Source organism: Melopsittacus undulatus, chromosome 4, assembly GCF_012275295.1.
Source record: "Melopsittacus undulatus isolate bMelUnd1 chromosome 4, bMelUnd1.mat.Z, whole genome shotgun sequence".
In the NCBI taxonomy this organism is placed as follows: Eukaryota; Metazoa; Chordata; class Aves; order Psittaciformes; family Psittaculidae; genus Melopsittacus; species Melopsittacus undulatus.
In genome coordinates this window covers 12,932,135-12,953,052 of record NC_047530.1, presented here as the reverse complement: position 1 = coordinate 12,953,052, position 20,918 = coordinate 12,932,135, and the positions used below count along the sequence as shown (strand labels likewise).

Here is a 20,918-nt window from a genome sequence, read left to right as displayed (position 1 = left end):
TTAAACATTCTGAATCTGAGGTTCCTGTAGCATTTTCCTCCAGAACTGAATTCTCAGTGTGAAACTTAGAGTGTACCCAGAGAGGACAGCATACCCTGCCAAGGCTTCATTGGAGCTCCCTACCCCTTATTCTAGAGGGTCATGGGGACCACTCGCCTCTGTCAGGGTCTGCTGGAAGGAGTTTGTTCTCAGAGTTAAGCTGTTCTCAGGGAGCTGTGACTCATCCATGCTGCATCTGCAGTGATTCTCACTGCCCCTCCACCTACCTGTTCCTCTTTCAGAGCACATTGAGGTTTAGGAGATGGGTGGTTGAGCATTGTATACTCTGTGCACTGACAGTCTGTGTTGCTGCATGGTGCTTTTGTACTATCTCAGCAAGCACGGATGGCAGTAACTTCTCAGTTTCAACATCCCTTAAAAATGGTGTTTGAGAGGCGTGAACTCCAATTTTCTGGGAGGTATCTTGGTTTTTTTAAAACTTCAAACTCACTAACATTTCACATCTCCAACTGGGTCAGTACAGTGCTAATACCAAAAGCAGACAATCCTCACCCAGGTTGCTCTCACCTAATTGCATTGTGCCATACGTGTAACACATGACATCATAACGTATCTTTTCACAGTTTGTAAGACTGTGAGGTGTCTTTGCAATGTCATTAAATATGTTTTAACTCTCTTATTTCAGGCTAGAAATCTTCATACAGGAGAACTGGCTGCTGTAAAAATAATCAAGTTAGAGCCTGGTAAGTTTTACATTCTTTCCTGTATTTTTGAATTGCATTTTCATTTTTTCCATATGTTTATTTTCACATGACTGTGAAGCTCCAGACAAAAGAGTGTTTGGGTTTTTCTGTAGTTTCAGTGGTTAGATGACAGGAAGCACTGCAGGATGTACCATTACTTTTGGCTATGTCCTGCTGCCAGTTTCCTTGTTTGGTCTTATCTGCCTTATCGATTGTTGCATAAAAAGATGTTGTAGTTGCAGTGTGTTGTTTGTACAAAGAGAAGATTAAGAACAGATGGTAAATTGTGAGCTCTGAAGCAGTAGGCAGTTGTGTGACTTGAAAGGGGGAAGGGAGCAGCTAATGATGCTACTGCCCACCAAAGAGTCGTGTGCTTTGTAATGTGCCGTCTTTCTTCTAACTTGTGCTGAGGAAGGAGGATGGCTCATGCTATAATTTCCCCATGCATTTTTGCCTCTTATAAAAGCAGGAGATGCTCACTTGCTGCTCAAGAGATTTGCTGAGCAGAAGCCTAAGCTGAGTCCATGTCCCATCCCTGAAAGTGTTCAAGGCCAAGCTGGACAAGGCTTTAAGCATCCCGGTCTAGTGGAAAGTGTCCCTGCCCATGGCAGGGGGTTGGAGCTAGATGAGCTTTAAAGTCCCTTTCAATCCAAACTGTTCTATAATTTTGTAGAGAGTTGAAACCAGAAATTGTCCTCAGTAAAGATGAGGAGAGGAGCTTTTATCTCCTCAGTCATAACTCAGTCCCACCTAAGGATTTTGTATTTCTTCAAAGAAATAATTTCTTGTTACTTGGTCACTGGCATACCTTTCAAATACCTCCTTAGTGTATCCCTCTTCTATGTCTCTTTGCCATATTAGTATCTCTGTGGTAGTGGTTTGCTGTGCTGTGTCTGTTCAGGATCCTGTCTTCCAGGCACAGGCTCCCCCTGTGAATACTTGCCCTTGCATGTGTGCTTGTGGACTGACGCCTGAAGCCTATGAAACAATTAAGAGACAATAAGAAAGCAGTAGAATTTATGGAGACACAATAAGATAGTTTCCATGACTGGAGTGTTACAGGGAATAAATATAGACTATTTAAGCAGGAAAAATGGAGGAGAATCTATAAAGACATGTGATGTAGGAGAGGCTGGCAGAGTGGTTTTTAGCCTGGGGATACAAAGGCTGAGAGGCATCTAACCACTGTCCTCCATGGTGGACTGGCATAGGAGCTGCAGCCAGACCCTCATCAGGAGTGCCCAGTGAAGAAGGGATGAGAGTTAACCAGTACAGTCTGCACTGAGGGAGAGTCCAGTTGGATGTGGGGAAGACTCTTCACAAGGAGAGCATTTGTGCTCTGGGGCAGGGCCCAGCAAGGTGGTGTCATCTCCATCCTTGAAGATAACCTGAAGTTGCCTAGGCAATGTGACTTGCTTGGAACAGAAAGCTGGACCAGAGACCTCTGGAGGTCCCTGCCAGCTTCTCTTCTGCGGTTTGGGGTTTCGATGACCAGCACTGAAATGTCTCCAGTCCCTGAATACCAGCATCTATTCATGTGTTAAAAGATTACCATTTAAGTGGGGAGTTCAGTGTCAGTACACTGCTAGCAGGTGAAGTGGATGTGCTGCCTTCCTCTTTCTGGCTTAGGAAAATATGTTTTCATTTGCTGCTTGCCATTGCTTGGTTCTGTTCAGTCACTCGGGTAGAGAGGCATCATAGGTTTGCTGATATCTGTAGGTCCTTGATAAGTAGAAAGGCTGCCCTTTCTCCTCCCAGTCTCTCCAAATGTGTATCACTGAGGAGCTGAGCCCTGAGAGATGGCTCTGCCCATCCTACTGTTGTATTTTGTAGTTCTTGCAGCTTTCTGTTAGATGCAAGCTAGCAGAGCTTTTCAAATTCTAGAGGGCTTACCCAATACATCTGACCAGCTCCTCTCCTATTGAGGACTACAGTCAGTGAGTAGTGTATTGGAGATTGATTGGAGAGTCAGTCTTAGAAACCGAGTAATTAAAAGTTTTTATGGATAAAGATTCAGAGAAGACTGCTTTTAAATAGCAGTAAATGTTAATTTTTCATGAAATTTTAGTGTTCTTCAGCTGACTTTTAGGCCATTTAATTTTTTCTGACATGTCTGTTATCCTTGAATAATTCTCAAAACCTTGACAGGAGGATCAATGCTTAATGCCATGTGCCTCACCCCATATTTCCTGGTTGTGAAATCCCAGATGGAAAGTTTGAGGGAAGAATGGTAATGTCTTTACAGTTGGGGGATTTTTGTCTTCCAAAAAATCCTTAATGTTTGTTAAGAGTCTTGATGGAAATTCTCAGTTATGTTTTGTTTGCTATTTCAGCCATTTTGAAATGGGCAAGCAGCTACATGAGAATTTGGCTTAACTCGACAAAGTAGTTTTTACTAAAAGGGCTGGGAATATCTCTAAAATGGAGTGCTTTTGTGGCTTCATCTTACCTCTTGTTTTCTTCCTTTCAATCTAGGTTATCAGGGGGACTGGAGTGCTGGGAGAGGAAGGCAGTGGGAGTCTCCATCTGTCATGTGGTTAGAGAATATGAGGGAAGAGGAGTTCAGTTTGTCTTACTGACCATGAAGACCAGCAGTTGCATCTCCCTTCTCATGGGGTGTTGGTTTTCCTATTAACCTCTAACGCATTACAAGGTTTTTTTCGGCTGAAACTTATCATTTACTTTTTGCTTTTAGTATAAATTAAACATGAATGGATTTAGACAGCAAGTGAGATTGACTCTGTGGCCTTGGTGTGCGTGGTGATGGCCAGTTGTCTTTTTAAAGTGATTTGAATTCATTTGGAGTTTCCCACATCCAAGAAAAGCCTGTTATCCTCTGGACTGCTTGATGTAAGTTTTCCCATAAGTCCACCATGGAAATTAAATGTTAATTTCCAAGCCCTTTTTAGATTTTTATTTTTTTGTATTTTTTTAACAGTTTGAAGTTCCTATAATCTGTTTTTTTTTCAGTTGGAGAAATTTGAAAAATTCTAGTGAGTAAATGAGAAGAAAGGCTCAGCTCGATCCTTTAGCTTTTCTTTTCCTTCTTGAAGTTTCCACTGAAGTGTAAAGAAGCAGCGTAGCTGGTGGTACCACTCCTTCCATTGTAGCTCTGATCTTGCAGAGTCAGTCAGATCTTATGCAAATTCAGCTTCATGCTCATAACGTAGTTCAGATGTCAGTGGCTGTGGCTCCACGAGCAGATGGCAGGCTCTGAGCAGCAAGGAAATGCGGTTTCTCTGCCAGATCTGTATGAAGTTGTCATTACATAGGTACAAAAAGCAACTGTACGAAGCTGTGAGAGAGAAAAATACATGGAAGGCTCAAGTACAAAGATCCCATCTATGACTGAGAGGTTTTTCTGAGTGATAATTCTCTGGAAGAGAGTGTTCGTGGGTAACATCCCTATGTAATCTATTTTTATATACTACTTTGCATCCTCTGTTGGAGATGGGATGCAGGGCTGAAGGGCCCTGTACCTGACTCAGTACAGGGTTAACTTCTAATTCTGGTTGGTTCTGTGATCTACTTCATTATGTAGCCAAAGATGTATTTGTTGAAGGTAGAAGAAGTGTAGGGTATCTCAGCGGAGAAGCTAAAACCACTGCCTTTGTGTGACTGTGGCTATTAATCTTACCAAACCAGGACTGGTTTTATATATGTGGATTGCAGTGATAAGACTAATTAGGCACTATTAAATGCAGTGGAAACCACAGTGGGGATCCCTCAGCCTTTGCTTGGCAGTGTGTGAAACACTGAGGCTACTGCTTGGGCAGTGGTGCAGGGGAGGGTGAACTGCAGCTGAGTTTATCTCCCAGCAGGTCTGTGATGGGACAGAGCAAGGCTTTACTGGCAGAAAAGGGATGGTATTAACCTATTGGTAATGTAGTGAGAGGCTTCCTCAAGCATCTGTGTTGCTGCACTGGATCCAAATGAAGTAGGTGTGTTTTTATTGTGAATTTGAAGAACTGCTTTGAAAACTGAACTGAAGCAGAGGCCAAATCTTCTGCTGTTAGAGCTGAGGGAAGAGAGGGAACTGCTGGACACTGAGCAGCCTCTGTCTCTGCTTGGTGCCACGTAGGAAAGTGAAGAAGTACAAGACTGGCCCAAAGTCACCACTACTGAGAACCCCATTTTAATTAGCACTCATGACTGTGTCTTACATGTTTCATCACGTTGTTGGTCTGACTTGCCATGGGAAAGTGATTTCTTCCATTTTGTTTTTCATTGGGTTTTTAATACATCCTTTTCTAAATGTTGCCAACCTGATCTCCATCCATAGCATGTACACCCACAGCCTCTTGGCAGAGATCTTGTTGGGTGTTTGTTTTGTTTTTAAGGAAGTTTTACAGCATTTGTTTATCTCTGGGATGTCTACTGCCTCAGCAGGGTAACTGGACTGAGCAGCAACTTGCTATCTTTGCAGGAAGACATGGCTGCTCCGAATCTTCCAGATTAAAAGCAAACAAATAAAGAAAATCAGCTGCTCCCTTCTTCAGTGTTTTGACTAATTTTAAGGGTTTTGAATAGCTTTGTAGGACTGTGCTTTCAGAGCACCATCAATTCCTGGAACAGGCCAGTGTCAGAAGCTGTTGCAGCTGGCCATGGTGGACCCCTGGGGAGGGCAGCCCCCCAGAGTACCAGCACAAGCTCCTATCAGACCATAGGACACAACTAGGAAAAGATTGGTAATAAAATTATTAAGTTAATCACCAGAGAAATTGCCTTGTGAGTTATATACATCTTCTGGAGAAGAGGAGGCTTATAGATGGGACTTAATTAGCAGATAGAATTTATAAGAGCTCCAGACTCAACACTTGATTAATATATAGATGGGGATTTTGAAACTGAAGACAAAAGACTGAAGCAAAGAGTGCCCAGGAGACGTGAGAAATATGTTGAAGAAACTGCATACAGTGAGAAGGCAGTGTTTTGGGAGGCCTAGCAAAACTGCTGACACGGTTGGGTGAACTGTGTTTTTTTTATGTTACTCCATCATCCACTGCAGGTAGCCAGTGAGTTGGCAGGCAAGAAGACTCCAACCGACAGCCGAGACCCCAAAGTGAATATGTATTTTATTTCTTCTGCTATTACCTTTCTTTGCCTCTCCTTCAGACAAAGGAAATAAGCTCTCTACTAAGAAGGCTGTTGTCATTAATTTATTTGAATTTTGGGCAGTATGCTAGATCTGCTACCACAGTTACTTAAGCTGTGCTGCTAGAATCAAAATAGACAGTGTTTTTCACTTTTTTTTTGGCATAGGCTTTGGAGAGTATTAGGCAAAAGTATTATGGCATGCTAATGACATTTCCCAGCATTCACTGAGTACAAATGCTTCAAATAATTTGGGAGCCAATTCTATTTCAGAAACTAATCCAACTGTACTCAGCAGCAGAGAAGCCAAAACCATCTGGAACACTAAAGCCACTTCCTTCTATGGGTTTAGCAGATGAATTGAGAAGGGAGTCGATACAAAGAGGTAACTATTTGCCAGTGTAGTTTTCTGCCACAGAACTTTCTCCCTGGGAAAATGTAATAAATAAAATATCTACTGATGTCCATTTTAAATACTACTGTAATGATAAATGGTGCCCTCGGAAACCTATGTTCAGAGGGTTGGCAGTAATCTGTCATGCTCTGTACCTCTCACAAGGTTACAGAAGAATCCAGTTGCAGGTTTTCATCTGGTCCATTGTTTGCATTTCCCATATGAGATCCCTGTAAAGGCCAGCAATAGCCTGTTACTTCTTTCAGGTTGGATCTTAAGCTGGAGGTTGAAGTGTTTGAGGGGTTTTATACAAAGTCATGGTCATCCAAAGGTCTGTAGTATTGTGTTCAGTACATTCAAAGCCAGGTCTGGTTTGTTATGCTTGTTTTGTACCTCTTGATTTAGATGCTTAGGTTTGTGTTCCACACAGGAGCACAGCTGCAGGGCTTAGGCTGTGATGGGCATCTGTTTCTTCTGGACCACAGCAGCAGCACAGTGGAACTGTACTTTCAGTCCAGAGCATTTTGGGGACTGAAGAAGAGTACTACAGCAATGCAGCCTTATTCTCTGTATAATATATTCCCTAGACATGATATGTGCTATGGAGAAGAATAAGCCTGTGGTTTATTTAAAGTAAATTTGTAGCAGTTGAACTGTTGTTAGCAGCACCTGGGGTTGAAGATATATGAAAATAACTTCTTAGTACAGCTTATATCTTTGCTGTCTTACGGTGTGTAACCTGGTTGGGCTTGGGATTGTACATGGCAGTTTAAATAGACACAGGCTTTATGCACTGAGCATAAAGTGGCTACCAGAAGCCCTCATTTCTCATTCCTGTGTTCCTTTCCTGGCTGTCGCCTCCTGCGGCATCAGGCTGGCATCACCATAACCTCAGGGGACACCGACACTGTTTTGTTGGGAGACATAACACTGCTGCTGCATCTGTCTAGGAGTTAGCCAGGGCTGAACGCCTAAGCTTCCAAGTGTGCCAGAGCTATTAGAGCCTGAGCATTGCCTGCTTGTGCTGTGCCATGTCCTGAGTGGTACTGCCACCGACTCGCACAGCTGCTCAGCCTGCCTGTGGAGTGTACACAAAGCAAAACAGAGACAGTGTGGTCTTCTAATGTAGAGTGCCCAGCATTTTAATTACATTAGCTTCTTGAGATCTGGTCTTGTGTGCTACTTAATGCAGACTGCATCACAATCCGTAGTGTTTTTATACCAGGGGAGAGATAATCAGTACCATTGGTGGTTAGCAGTTGGAAGCTAAATGCCTGGCAGTAAAATTTGCTGGTGGAAACAGAATTGTTTCCAAATAGCTGTTTCCTGCTTGGAATCAAGTTTCTGAGCTTCAAGTTTGGGGAATCTAAATTCTTTCTGTCAGACTGCAGGTTTCCTTAGATCCTGAGAAAAGGGGTATGGGTAAAACAGCCTGGGTGCTTGAGTGCAGTTTAAGTTATTCCCTTTCTTAAAGAAGATTGTTGTTCTTGGTTTTCAGAATGGTTGGTAAAGAGCAGTGCAGAGTGGTGAAGAAAGGATTTGTGTATGTGTCAGAGCTATGGGATAGGATGCTACAATAATGCCTTGCATCCTGACAGTCATATTGTGTGTCAGGCTGTCTAAATGGAGACTAGAAAGTATCTTGGGACTTAATGAGGGTAGTGGGGAAAGATCAGCAGCAAAACGCCAGTCTTAACAAAAGCCTGTATATTGGGAAAGCCATCCCTTATATTAACAGAGAATGAACCCTCATGAGGCTCAGGAGAGTGGTCTGGGGTGAGTGATTGAGAAGTGGTGAGCATGGGCATGTCTGAAAGCGCAGAAGAGCTGATGACCTGTGGATATTGCTTGGCTGTGGAGTTTATATACTGGGATGAATAGATTCTGCCAGGTTGTCACTCCTGTGGGGCTTTCTCTCCTTGTTCAGGGATTCAGGTTGTTGAAATAAAAAACATCTGAGGACTGGTCTCCACAAAGGCATTAGTTGCTTCTGCTAACTTACTGAGGTGGGCATCGCTTGGGCAGGTTTTATGGTTACAGTGAAAGCATTCAGTCTCATCAGCGATGGTGAGACCCTGCTCTTTGTCTTTCAGTATCCCACGCAATAGTGGACACAACAGAGTCCACCTGGTCCCATTGCTAAACAATATATCAATTCTAAATAGCACGTTAATTATAGTGTTAAAAATCCCAAATCTGCAGAGTATCTACAGTCAAGCTCCTCAGAGAGGCTTGGAGGGTAGACTTTGGAGTGCAGGTCACACCTCCTGCCAGGCCACTTGATGAGTCTGTCTAGCATGCTGGGGCCTGTGAGGACCGCATGTTGAGGGCACTAGCTTGGGGCAGGAGGGCTACCAGGCTGGCTGGCACCTGAAAGTTCTGGCTTGTTAGTATATGCTTCTGTCCCACCCTTTGGTGACACCGTGCATGTCTCCAAATGCCGTCAGTTCTCTCCTCCCAGTTGCGTGTGAGCCCTGGGTGCTGCCTGCCCATCCCTCCCTCTGTTCCCACACAGCATCAGCCCTGTGATGCAGCACTGAAATAATGCAGAATAAGCCAATTTAAATCAGGGACTATTAATTTCTCCCCTGAGGAGCCTTTTGACAATGAAGGGATACACAGCTGACCCAAGAAGAGTTGTCGCAAGTAGCCCTGGGTCTTTTCTGCAGGGTGGCTGAAAGCAATCAGCAGAGCACATGGAAGTACAGCCAGGAATAAACTTGCTTAAAAACCATCAAGATCAGGTATGCTCAGAAGACCTAATAGCACTGTGTGATAGGCTCTAGAGCCATCAGAGCCTTCCGATGCTGCAGAGTGGTGTATGTGGATTCCGGATACACGTGCTTTCCATCTAGAATTTGGCAGGTTATCTACACATACCAGTTCCATGTAGGTGAGAAATGATGTCTACAAATAGAACAATTCACTACTGTTAATGGGCCATCAGTTTTCTTGATTATCTCCTATTTAAATATGGATCTGTCATAAATTTATGAGCCCTTACCTTGCTTAGCTCCTGAAATCTAGTCCAATCGCATCATATGGTGATATGGCGGCAAGTTTCAGCCGTCCTTTCCCTGCCAGCTGTGCTGGAGAGCAAGCAGCTGGTTGTGCCAAGCAGCGCAGCCTCCACGAACCGACCACAGGCTGTGATCGGAGACTATTCCATTGTAACGCTCTGCTGCGTCCTGTGTGTCGCTGCAGAGGTAAAATTACATAATAGTAGCAAGCTGCAGTGACTCACCACACTGCTCGTGTGATTTACAGCAGCTCCCCAAACGACGTTTTTGCTCAGCATGCCACATAACCCATAATTGCAAACATGTGAATAGACAAAAAGTACATTTTTCCAATTCCGTGTTGTTTAGGATCAAGCAGTCTGTGATGACTAAAACAGATGAAAATCTCTTTGTATGGTTACATTGTCACCTTTGATCTAATTCTTTTTATCTTGCTCTCTCCATCTCAATGATGTATTTTCTACAAATTTTTTGGTTTACTGTCTTTTTTTTTTCTATGCTATCCAAGGATATTTAATTTTTGCCCTATTCCAGTGTCTTTTGCCAAGATTAATACTCCAGCTGCCTGGAAACTCTGAATTCCTTTGTTTTGAATTCATTCTTGTCGCCTTTGAACGACTATACATCTATCTCTGTATCTGAGCTTTCAGAATCATTTTCTGCATTATTTTAGCCAAACTTTACTCATGGATTCTTCTCTTCTTTCCATCTGTTTGCTGCTTTTCTATCAGCTTGTGTCCTTGCCTGTGGCACGAGGGTGGGACTAGATGATCTCGAAGATCCCTTTTAATCCAAACTATTCTGTGATTTAGCCAGCACCCCCCTTTCCTCTTCGAAATCATCCCCCCCCCTTTTCTGTAGGTAGCCCCATTTCTGGCATAGATTCTTCATTTATTAATTGTAAATTAAGAGGTCATCATTTCTATCTTCCTCTTTTTCAGGCAGGATCAGCCTAAGTCACTCCTGAAAAGTATTTGTTCAATGCTTTTTCATATTTTTCCACTCATGGAATTTCACAGCTCCCCATCCATTCAAGTTCAGTGCTGTGGTAGGAAAAGCTTTTAGTCTATACAGGGAATGTAGATTAAGGCAATTTTAACCCACTGCTAATTGTCCTGTCGTAGAACTAGAGAATGGATTATCTCTTCCCCCCTTATGTGCATGAAGGTTGTTATCTTCTCAGTCTTTTTCTAGCCTAAATCCCCATATTTCCTTCAATTTTTCCCCATTAGTCACGGTTGCTTAAACTGACAGTGCTGTTGCTCCACTGTAGGCAGCCCAATCCATGTCCTTTTGCCCGGCAATTGTGGCTGCTGCCAGGTCTTTGCTATTAGGAGGATGCTTCCTCATTATGATTTTCAGCTGTGACAGTATTCAGCTGTTCTGAAATGCAGCTTCTGATGTATCAAAGATTCTTTGATTTGAAGATGGTGCATTATGAAGAGGGCTCGTGTGTGGTTAGTAATGGTAGAGAAAGTACCTTCTTTGGTGCAGGGTGAGAGGCTTTTGCCTTTGAACTTGCTTGGATTTGTCTTTCTTGAAAAACCTCTGTATTTTTAAAATGCTCCACTTATCTGTGAACAGTCAGTGATTTCCCTTAGGAAGTTTGTCAGAAAAATGGGAGGAATGAGTCAGTCTGATTTAAACTCAAAAATCCTTTGTTCAGAATGATCTTTTCTAGGTGAAGGAATTCAAACAAAGTTGTAGCTGAAAGGTAACCCCGAACGCAAGCACAGTGTGAAATCTGCTAAATTTATGGAAATTGTATTGCCTTTTCTTCAGTAATATAAAAATACTACTTACGTTTACAAAAAGCCTCTTGACATTTGAAACTCTTCTACTAATGTTTTCCTTCCCTGGTGAAGTGTTTCTCCGTGCAATTCAACTTCAAGAAGCCCTTGAGGACTTACTGAAATAAGTCAGGGATGTTTTCATACAGTGTTCCTTTCTACTTTTGTATTTCAGTTCTTTTGTTATGTCAAAGTCTGCCAATCACTGAGACATAAAGGTTGTGGTCACTTGGAAATTGTTATCCCAAATTGGTGCTGCTTTTGCTGTATCTGTGAGCATCTGCTATGTACCCATGTATGTATGGAGAGCTGGAGTATCCAAAAGGGTTGTAAATGCCATGGGACCATACATCAGTACTGGTTGCTTTGGATCCAGTATGTGCAAGTGACTCCCTTGCTTAGGGAAGTTGCTTCAAAGCACAGCAAATAAAGCCATCTATTTTTAAAGAGGTTATTAAAAATATTAGTTATGCTGTTTCTTGTCAAATAAATACATGAAGAATCCAAAGAGAATTTACAGCAGTGCTTGAGACCTCTTGGACTTGCCAAATCATATAAATGGAGGGGAGCAGTTCTGGGTGCGCATCCCCAACTTTGCTAGAAGGAGATAATTCTACTAGTTAAACTTTAAACAAAAGTAAACATAGAAAGTGATTTTTTTTTTCCTTGAGAGAACATGGTAGCTATAGCCTTCTCTGCAGCAGAATTTTGTCTAAAACCTTTATGTAAATTATATTCTTTCATGTCTTGCAAGCTGTTACAGTTTTGTTCTTGCCAAAAGAAGAGTAAAGGTAATCAAATATATATATGTATTCTCTAAGCGTGTGTGATCGCAAAGCAGGCACACATCTAGAATGACCTCATAGGCTGATTTTTGCGATGTTGCTTTTCAGAGGGAGGCTGCAAGGCTGTGACAGTGTTATTTAATATGTCACTGCTGGTGTTTGGGCTGACCCTCTATAGCCAGTGGGTCCATGCCTCTGTAGGAGCCTATCACTGGCTCCTGGGTGTAAGCCTGCCCTGAACTTCAGGGAGGCAGAGCTGCAGTGTTTGAGCTCTGGATTCTGGGGAGAACATCCTCTGTTTGGAAATTCTCTCAATGGGATTTAATAAAAGTGTACCAGTGGTTTCCTAGCACTCAGGTATTTCAGTGTGCTTCATTGTCTATAAATTTATTTGCTTTATTTAAATTTATGATAGCTTTTATCCTTTCAAATTAAAGTGGCAGAAACATGCCAAGCTATTGCTCTGCTCTTAGCGTATTTTTCAGTAGAATGCTTTAATGCTCTTCCCTCCCTCCCTGCCTTTTTTTCCTCTTTTTTCTTTTTCTTTTTTTTTCTTTTCTCGGCAAAGGATATTTAGGAGTGCAAATGTGCTTGTGTAGCTGTCCTCATCCAAAAAAGCACTCATGACAAAGCAGTGCGTGTCGAGAAGTCTGAGCTTCTCTTCTGAGTCACTCATGGCTGGGTGGGCGTGCAGGCCATATGCTCTATCAGAGTCATTTTGAAATGAAATACTTTTCATAAAGAGCCTGTGGTATGTGATCTCTTCTGGTTTCAGGCAGAGGACACTGGAATCAGCTTACAGCAATCTTTCCTTCTGTTGCTGGGACCCTTGGTCTGTGAGCACTGTGTCCCGGTACAGCTAGACCAGCTCCATCCAGCTGGGCTGGCCGATAGCTGTGCAGGGGCTGCTCTAAGTTTTCTCACATGCTTCTGTCCCTCTGTGGGATCCCTTTGCTTCTTTTTCTGAGCGTGCTGAGCTGTCTTAACTGATGGATCATGTTCAGGCCACCAGGGCAGCCCTTCTCTGTTGGTCTTCAAGAAATATTTGTGCCTTGTGCAAAGGATGTAATAAGGAATGCAGACTGAAAGGATTGTGTGTCTAGATAACCATTGCAAGACAGGCTGGCGTGCTAGAAAGCCCTCGTGAAGGGCTTAGCAATTATCCAGATCTTTGGCTTGTCTTTATGAGTTATATGCATACCTTCAGGTCTCTGAATGTTCAGTTGCATGCAATGTAACTGTGGCTGCTGCTTTCTGTTTTCCAGGAGATGACTTTTCTTTGATACAGCAAGAAATATATATGGTTAAAGAATGCAAACATTGCAACATAGTCGCGTATTTTGGGAGCTATCTCAGGTAAATCCCACTTTTTATACCTGCATTTCTGCTGGTTCTTTCCTTAAACAATGCAGTGTCTGGTTTAGTGCTTACATCCTCTCTCAGTGTTCTTTTCAAGGTTGAATTTCCTTCAATTTCCAGTTGGCTTAAAAAAACTAAACTGACTAACACTTTGTTTTCTCTGCTGGCCGAAAGGGTGGAATATTTTTATCACTAGAAACAGAAAAAACCTTTTCCCCTAGAGACTCTTGCAACATAACCAGTCCCACTCACTTGTGGGGCAGATTTTAAATGTTTATCAGCTCTAATATGAAGTAGCTCATCATTTATCTAAAGGAGACTTGCTTTTAGATCTTTTATGTAATGGTAGTCTTGTGTGCTGTGGAAGTATAGCCAGTGAGTTGTAAGAGCAAAACACTATATCTGAGCCACTGGTAATAACATTTTTCAGAGCTCTGGTGTAACAGATGCGACTTTACTGAGAAGCAGAAACAAGGCAATGCCAGCTGACTGCATCTTCAAGTACACATATTAAATGTTATACAAAAAGTTGGGGAATATTATCCATTGCTTTTGGACTCTGCCATTTATCAATTGGCTCTGTGGGAATATGTATCACCACCTTGCCTGCGTGGTCTTCTTCAACAAGGCTTCATCTTTAGAATTCTTGGGGGGACTGCATTATTTAAAGGATCTGTGCAGCCCTAGTGGACTTCAGCTCACACAAAATGCCTAAATTTCTAAATCCCCAGTACCCTTTTTGGAAGCCATAAAGCGGGTTTTTTAAATATAGTAAGGTGATTTCAATTTAATATTGAAACTGTGAGTTTAGCATGTTATCTAATGTAATACTGCTGATAGCAGAGAAACCTCAGGTGTTTCTTCTGCATGTTCTTTATTGCAGTTAGAAGGGCAGAGTTAAAGCAGCACCTTTTAGGTCTGATAATGTTTAAAAGAGTTCTCAGTGACTTTGGCATAAAATTTTCATTTTGATAGGTGAGAATTTATGTAGATGTTATTAATAACATGTAAAATGTGTAACTGCATCAGAATGTGTATTTTTAACAAGAGTGATCAAGACCAATAGAAAAGGATGTAAATAATCATTATTAACTCTGTTCTATATACAGATGAATCAGCTTCTGATGCCTGTGTTTTAACTTTCTTTTGATAGCCGTGAGAAGCTGTGGATATGCATGGAATACTGCGGTGGGGGATCCCTCCAAGATATTTATCATGGTACTTTGAAACTTATTTTAACATTTGTTTGGAAGCTTTCTGCAAAATAGAAAAATGAATAATAAGCAAACTGAAAGGGAACATTTGATACTGGCCAGGCACTGCACATATTTTTTTAGGGCACAAACAGTGTTTTTTAGCTACAGTCAACAGATTTTGTTGAGAGCAGTTTTCATAGAATCATAGAATACCAGATTAGAAGGGATCTCAGGGATCATCTGGTCCAACCTTTCTAGGCAACCTACACTAGGTGGCTCAGCACCCTGTCCAGCTGAATCTTAACAGTGTCCAATGCTGGGGAGTCCACCCCTTTCTTGGGGGGATTTTTCCTATGGCTGATTTTTCTCATTGTGAATAATTTTCCTCTAGTGTCCAACTTTTCAAATATGATGACCACCATTTTTGACTAATACCCTGTCATTCTAGGGCAGGACATACTTTATTTTTTAATCTTCACATTGTTTTTCTCCACAATGCTTAGTGGACTGACCTAAAGAGCTTGAGTTATTCCAATGGGAAGGTCTTCACTAACTGCTGTTACTGTACACTGAGAACTCGCTTGTATCTTTGCTTCTCTCAGCCCATGTTTCTGAATGCCATGTGCAGAAGCAGGTTGTCTGCTTCTAAAGGGGTGGAAAAAAAAACCCTCTAAATAAGTTAACAACCAGAAATCGTGCTAATTGGATATGGAGACTGTGAGTGCTGCAGGGAAGCAATTTTCACTGGGAAATGTCAGAATTTGATCTTTAAAGGGTAAAAAACACTCTTATTCCTGTTCCTGTGCAATACCGTACCACCCTCTTCTTAATATTTTCCCCTCTGAGGTTTCATCTGGAGTTGTTGATTCTGTAGAAGGATTTATTGGATTTGTTGGAAAAGCAGTCTGGGGGCTTGCTCTGCCCTTAGATGGTAACATGGAGCTTTTTTATACAAGAACTCTTTCTGCTTTATTTTTCAGCCTGTTAGTGCAAATAGCTTTAGAACAATTCAAAGTCACACAGGCCGCATGTATAGAATATTGCAATTTATAATCTTAAAACACTAGCAGAAATAATTTCTTTTGTTGTTTACGTTTCTCAGAATATAGGCCATTACATTACTATGCAGTCACTTGTAAAATGGTAATTAGATTTCTGTGATAAGTTTTCTTATAGCTGTGGGTATTGTTTTCTGTTTCTGTGCTGTTTTGTTTGGGGTTTGTTTGTTTGGGTTTGTTTGGTTGGGTTTTTTGGTGGTTTGGGGTTGGGTTTTCTTTTCAGAAAGCCTTTCTGTAACACAAACAAACAAAACCTCTTTTGAGCTCAATGTAAAAAACTGTTCATGCAAATTCAGTGTTTCACTTTTGCATGGCAATTCCACTCTTTGGCTGCTTCACAATGTTATTTATGTGTTGTGTATTGGAGACTCACACAATTTTTTTAACTTTGTTTTCAGTCACAGGACCTCTGTCAGAGCTACAAATTGCATATGTATGTAGAGAAACCTTACAGGTACTGTACTTCTGCAGGTATATCATAGTTTGTTCCATGTATAAAACATACATAAAGAACATGGTTTCAGAAGGTGCTACAGTACCCTCACTTGCATTTGGAATCTGTGAAACCAATCACCCAGGGTTAATCTGTTAGTTTCCATATTGTAAATAACAATTAGCAGGAAAATCCAGTAATGAAGTACAAATATTTGCTTAAAATCATTGTCGGAGAAGTGCTGCTTCTGCACTGTAATTTGCAAGGGGTTTACAGAAGAGTGTGTGGATCCTGCTGCAGGACCAAATACTGAATCCCACTCCTGCTGTGGTTTTTTGAGTGAGCCTGTTGGTTTCAGGGAACAGTGGAAAACAGATCTGCACAGGTTGCGATCACAGTGTTGTGTGGGCTGTTTTCATCTATTGTTTTAATGCAGTGATTCAGTGCAGCAGTTGTTAGGACAAATTTTTGAATCTCATTGCAGAAAACAGCTAATGCCAAGTAAGCAAGGGTAAGTGTCTGAGTAATGGAGGAGAAAGAAAGGGGGATAGGGGGAAGGCGTATTTTAAACTGCCCATTTGATCTGTGGCAATAAATTCTAATAATCTGTAGAGGAAAAATACTGCAACCAGATGACTACAACTCTCTTTCATATTGTAACTGCCAGTGACTGTAGAACTATGAGCTAGGGCAATGCAGGAAGATTGTTTCTTAAAGGAACTTTTCTGTGTATCCCCAAATAATTATGGAGAGAATCACAGGGATGCACACCTTTCCCTGCAGGGGTAGTTGAACTGGTCACAGCCAGAGGCAGGGGTGTAGATCCATGAACTAATCTGCTTGGCAGTTCTGTTCCTGATCTCTTTTTACTGCAATAACTTGTACTGCTGGAAGGGCAGCTTAAAGCCTAAACACCTGCCTGTTGAAACCTTCAGGACTTCAAAAATATAGTTAACTTTACTAAAGGGCAAAGGTGATGTAACTGCCTGATTGTTTTGAAAATACACACGTATATGTGTGTATACATAAAATGTTATATCATGGCTGGTTTCAACAAGTCTTCACAAAAATTGGCTGGAGCTGAGAGAGATGAGGAGCAGAATCCAGCATACCTCTTATGCAAATTTCACGTTTCTCCGCTTTAAAATAAAATACATTGAGTAATTTAAACTTATTGAATGGGAGTGGCTCTGTAGTGTGTTAATAGATGACAATCTGACATGCTGTGTCTCTTTTATTTCCAGGGTCTTGCTTATTTGCATGTGAAGGGCAAAATGCACAGAGATATAAAGGTAACCTAGAACTTTGAGAAACCTACCTAAAACTTTTTCTAGTGCAGAAAAATATTCCTGATAAAAAAAAATATTAATTTTCTGTTTATTATGTTTTAGGGTGCAAATATTCTACTAACAGACCATGGGGATGTCAAGTTGGGTAAGTTGCCTGAATGTCATAAGACATTACCATCTGGGATACTTTAATTTAGCAAGTTGCCTTTCATCATTCCATTAAGACAAAAAAATGACCAGAATGTGGAGACTATGCCACCCAAGAAGAATATTGAGGATTTTTAGGCTTAGTTTTATGCTGAACAGCAAAATGCACAGTAAATATTAAGCTTGTAAAAATGATAAAACATAATACGGCAGATCTCCTGTACTGTTGCAGTGAATTTTTATTGGATACTGTTCTCAGTGTCATGAACCTTCTGGTGTTACACTGTAGGGTGTTCTTGCTCTTATTTAGGGCAATAGTTGACAATAGGAAGTGTCCATGAGCTTGTGTACGTATGACATGAGAAGTTTTGCATTTTATCAAGAAGTTACAGATAATTTATTTTTTCAACCATCAATCCTTGAGGCCTCCCAGGTTTCCCTGGAATTTGCCAGGTTGGGGTTACCTGGTTATCTACATTTGTTCCTCACCAGAATGACAGTTCTCCCTCAGAGCCTCCAAGGTTCCACTGTGTGAGACAACATCTCTTGAGCCTGACAACCTTTGGAAAAGTGGGGGGTCTGATCCCGGCTGTGCCTTCTGCTCAATGTACGACATTGGGCATTTGCACACAGGTGAAGAGGAAACTGTTCTCCTTTGCAAGCACTCTGAAGTCTACAGATGAAAATTAAGAAAAGATCTGTGTTACTGGCTTCCTCCAGTGATACTCTGCAGTTAGTAGAGTACAAACAGGCTGAATCTCATAGAATTATAAAATGGTTTGGGTTGGAAGATCATCCAGTTCCAGCCCTGCTGCCACAGGCAGGGGCATCTTCCACTAGATGATGTTGTTCAAAGCCCCTTCCAGCCTGGCCTTGAACACTCACAGGGATAGGGGAGCCACAACTTCAGCCTGAATGTGCTGCCTTCAAAATCCATCTGCTTGTCTGATGGCTCACTTTACAGAAGTCTGCAGGTAGTTAGGGCTCTGCAGGAAGTAACAAGCAGACATCCTGGGGGAAGGAATGGGATAGTCATCATCTCACTGTGTCCGGCATTGGAATCAGGACAGTTGTGCATTAGCTGCATCACTGCTTTTTGGAAAAGCTGTGTGGTTCAACACATTTACTACCCTGTGGTGAGCCAGGAATGCAGTGCTAGGAAAGTATGGCTTTTGAAAGAAGGGGGGGTTGGAGGGAACCACAGAAAACCCCAAGTAGTAAAAAAACTAAAACCCTGAAACGGGTAAGGAATTCCACTAATTTGGGTTGTGCACTGATACCTTCCTTTTGCCTGCTAAGGTAGTTGGGTTTGCCCAGAATCATCTTCCAGCTATTGTACTACAAATGCAATCAAAACAAAAAAAAGACTTAAGTGATTTTTGGCTCTGTGAGACCACCTGATTATCTGCAGTTCTGAGAGCAAGGGATTATTGTCCCCTAGACATGTCTCCAGAAATGAGAACAGATGTCCCCCTGCTGTTCCATAAGTACACAGAAATAGTACCATTTCCAAAGCATGATGCTATTTTTCCTCTTGAATATTAAATTGAATTGTTCACTAAATTTTGTGAGGTTGCTTGGTTTCTGTACTGTGAGATGGAAAAATATCTAGGAGCAGAACAGGATCACAAGTGAGCTGTATGTGGAAACCAAACTTTTCAATTTAAAGTCATGTCAATGAAAAAATTAACTGATCTCATTGTTTAACTATTGAAGTTAGAGAATTTTTTATTTGGTTGAAAAACACGATTGTTCTTTCTTCCTGGAGTAGAATTGGGATCTTACAGTGAGATTTCTAAGTCTATCATCATTTTCTTTTCCAGCTGACTTTGGTGTAGCAGCAAAAATAACAGCCACCATTGCAAAGAGGAAATCATTTATTGGTACCCCTTACTGGTAATAAACTACTTTGATTGCTATGGTTGTATGCAAAGCTAAGTCTGTACTTACACCAAGAATTCTAAAATATGCACAGTGAAGTTTACACACAAATATATATATAGCAGTTGCATAAATTTACTTTCTTCCAAGTAAAATGCCCAAAGGGAAGCACTGATTAAAGCTGTTTGATGCTGTACACAAGCTATGTGATATTTGAGGCAGAATGGCTGTTTCTCATACATTTATTAATGCAGAACACTCTCCCCTTTGTCTGGATACCAAATGGTCATTTAGTTTCTCAGTAACTTCTTATACTTTTAGTGAATAAACTAAACAATGTCTTTTTGATTTCTGTGCAGAAAGAACAGTGAAGATGGATTTTAAACTATCTTTTAATTATCTCTACTGATTAATTTCTGTACAAGACAGCGCTTAATATGCAAATACATAATTTTAAATCTAGAGCTGGATTATATATGCAAATTTAACTGCTATTGGTATCTGGCATCACTGTGATTCAGTTAAGATGCCTAGGGCGATATTTTTGGTATAGACTTGAACACGCATGTACAGCTTAATCCAGACAATGGCTTTTAATTGTTTGATGCCCTCCTTATCCTGTTGGCAAAGGAGGACCGAGGGCAGGAAGATTATCTGCTCATTAAAGCATTTCACCAGGAATTATGAGACTGGTTCTATTCCTAGAGTTGCTGTCCAGCCAATGACCTCGAGCAAAACACATCATCTCTGTGTGCTTCTCCACTCCCCCAGTGCTGGGCGAGGGGAGGGGATGTCAGGCTTTTCCCAGATTTATACTCTTTGTGGGGTTTCTGCTCAAGGGGTATATGACAGTGCTTTGTGCCTCCTGCATGCAGACTGTGCCCTTGGTGAATGATGCCTTTGCTTTTAAAGGATGGCCCCAGAAGTTGCAGCAGTGGAAAAGAATGGTGGATACAACCAGCTCTGCGATATCTGGGCAGTTGGCATAACAGCGATTGAACTTGCAGAGCTTCAGCCGCCCATGTTTGATCTTCACCCAATGAGGTCTGCTGGCTGGGAAACTTGCTCATCTCAGTAACCCTCTTCAGTCCCAGCTGGGACTATTAAAATATAGTGTGACCATCTCTGTAGCTCAAACCTAGAAACTAATGCTAGGATTCCTTCATCAAGGATTTACTTCCTGTCTGAGCTATGTCTGTCTTGAAGGCATTAATTTATAGCTAAAGACTTAAATTTAGAATTGAAATTATAACCAAAATTTTTAAGTATAAAAAAAAACAAACCCCAAAAACCCCACAACTAAAAAAACCCCAAACAAACAAACCAAAAAAAGCCCAAACAAACAAAAGAACCCCACTTTGTAGTTATATCATCAATCTGATTAAGAGCTATCTAGTGATAGTAAATCACTAGAGAAGCTGTAGCCTTATGTTTAACAGGATTATGCATGGTGCTAAAGAGATTTTATTTAATGATAAATAATTCAGCAGCTTTACTGTGTCTGTCTTCTATAATACAGTTTCACCAATACGATTTTTACTCTAAAGTATTCATTTAAAGTGTTTGGAAATTTTTTACCACATAATAACATTATTCCTCCTTTAGGGCTTTGTTTTTAATGTCAAAAAGTAATTTTCAACCACCAAAACTAAAGGAAAAAGCAAAATGGTAAGTTAAACCCTTTCCTTTGTTCAATATTTTGTAGATAATGTGAAAGAACTTTGTCATT

General features: G+C 41.2%; 1 protein-coding gene across 4 annotated transcripts in view; it reads left to right on the top strand.

Annotated features, from left to right (window-relative positions):
* Positions 1-20,918, top strand: part of MAP4K5 (mitogen-activated protein kinase kinase kinase kinase 5) — a 67,374-nt gene that overhangs the window by 21,916 nt on the left and 24,540 nt on the right. For 3 of the 4 annotated variants that reach the window (XM_034061861.1, XM_034061860.1, XM_034061859.1), the window contains exons 3-11: positions 686-743; positions 13,092-13,182; positions 14,339-14,403; positions 15,838-15,893; positions 17,117-17,164; positions 17,264-17,306; positions 19,132-19,204; positions 20,102-20,233; positions 20,795-20,857. In XM_034061861.1, the coding sequence (XP_033917752.1) occupies positions 686-743; positions 13,092-13,182; positions 14,339-14,403; positions 15,838-15,893; positions 17,117-17,164; positions 17,264-17,306; positions 19,132-19,204; positions 20,102-20,233; positions 20,795-20,857 (629 nt within the window). Of the gene's footprint in view, positions 1-685; positions 744-3,438; positions 3,594-13,091; positions 13,183-14,338; positions 14,404-15,837; positions 15,894-17,116; positions 17,165-17,263; positions 17,307-19,131; positions 19,205-20,101; positions 20,234-20,794; positions 20,858-20,918 lie in introns of all 4 variants that reach the window. The other variant, XM_031054735.2, reaches the window with a different exon arrangement.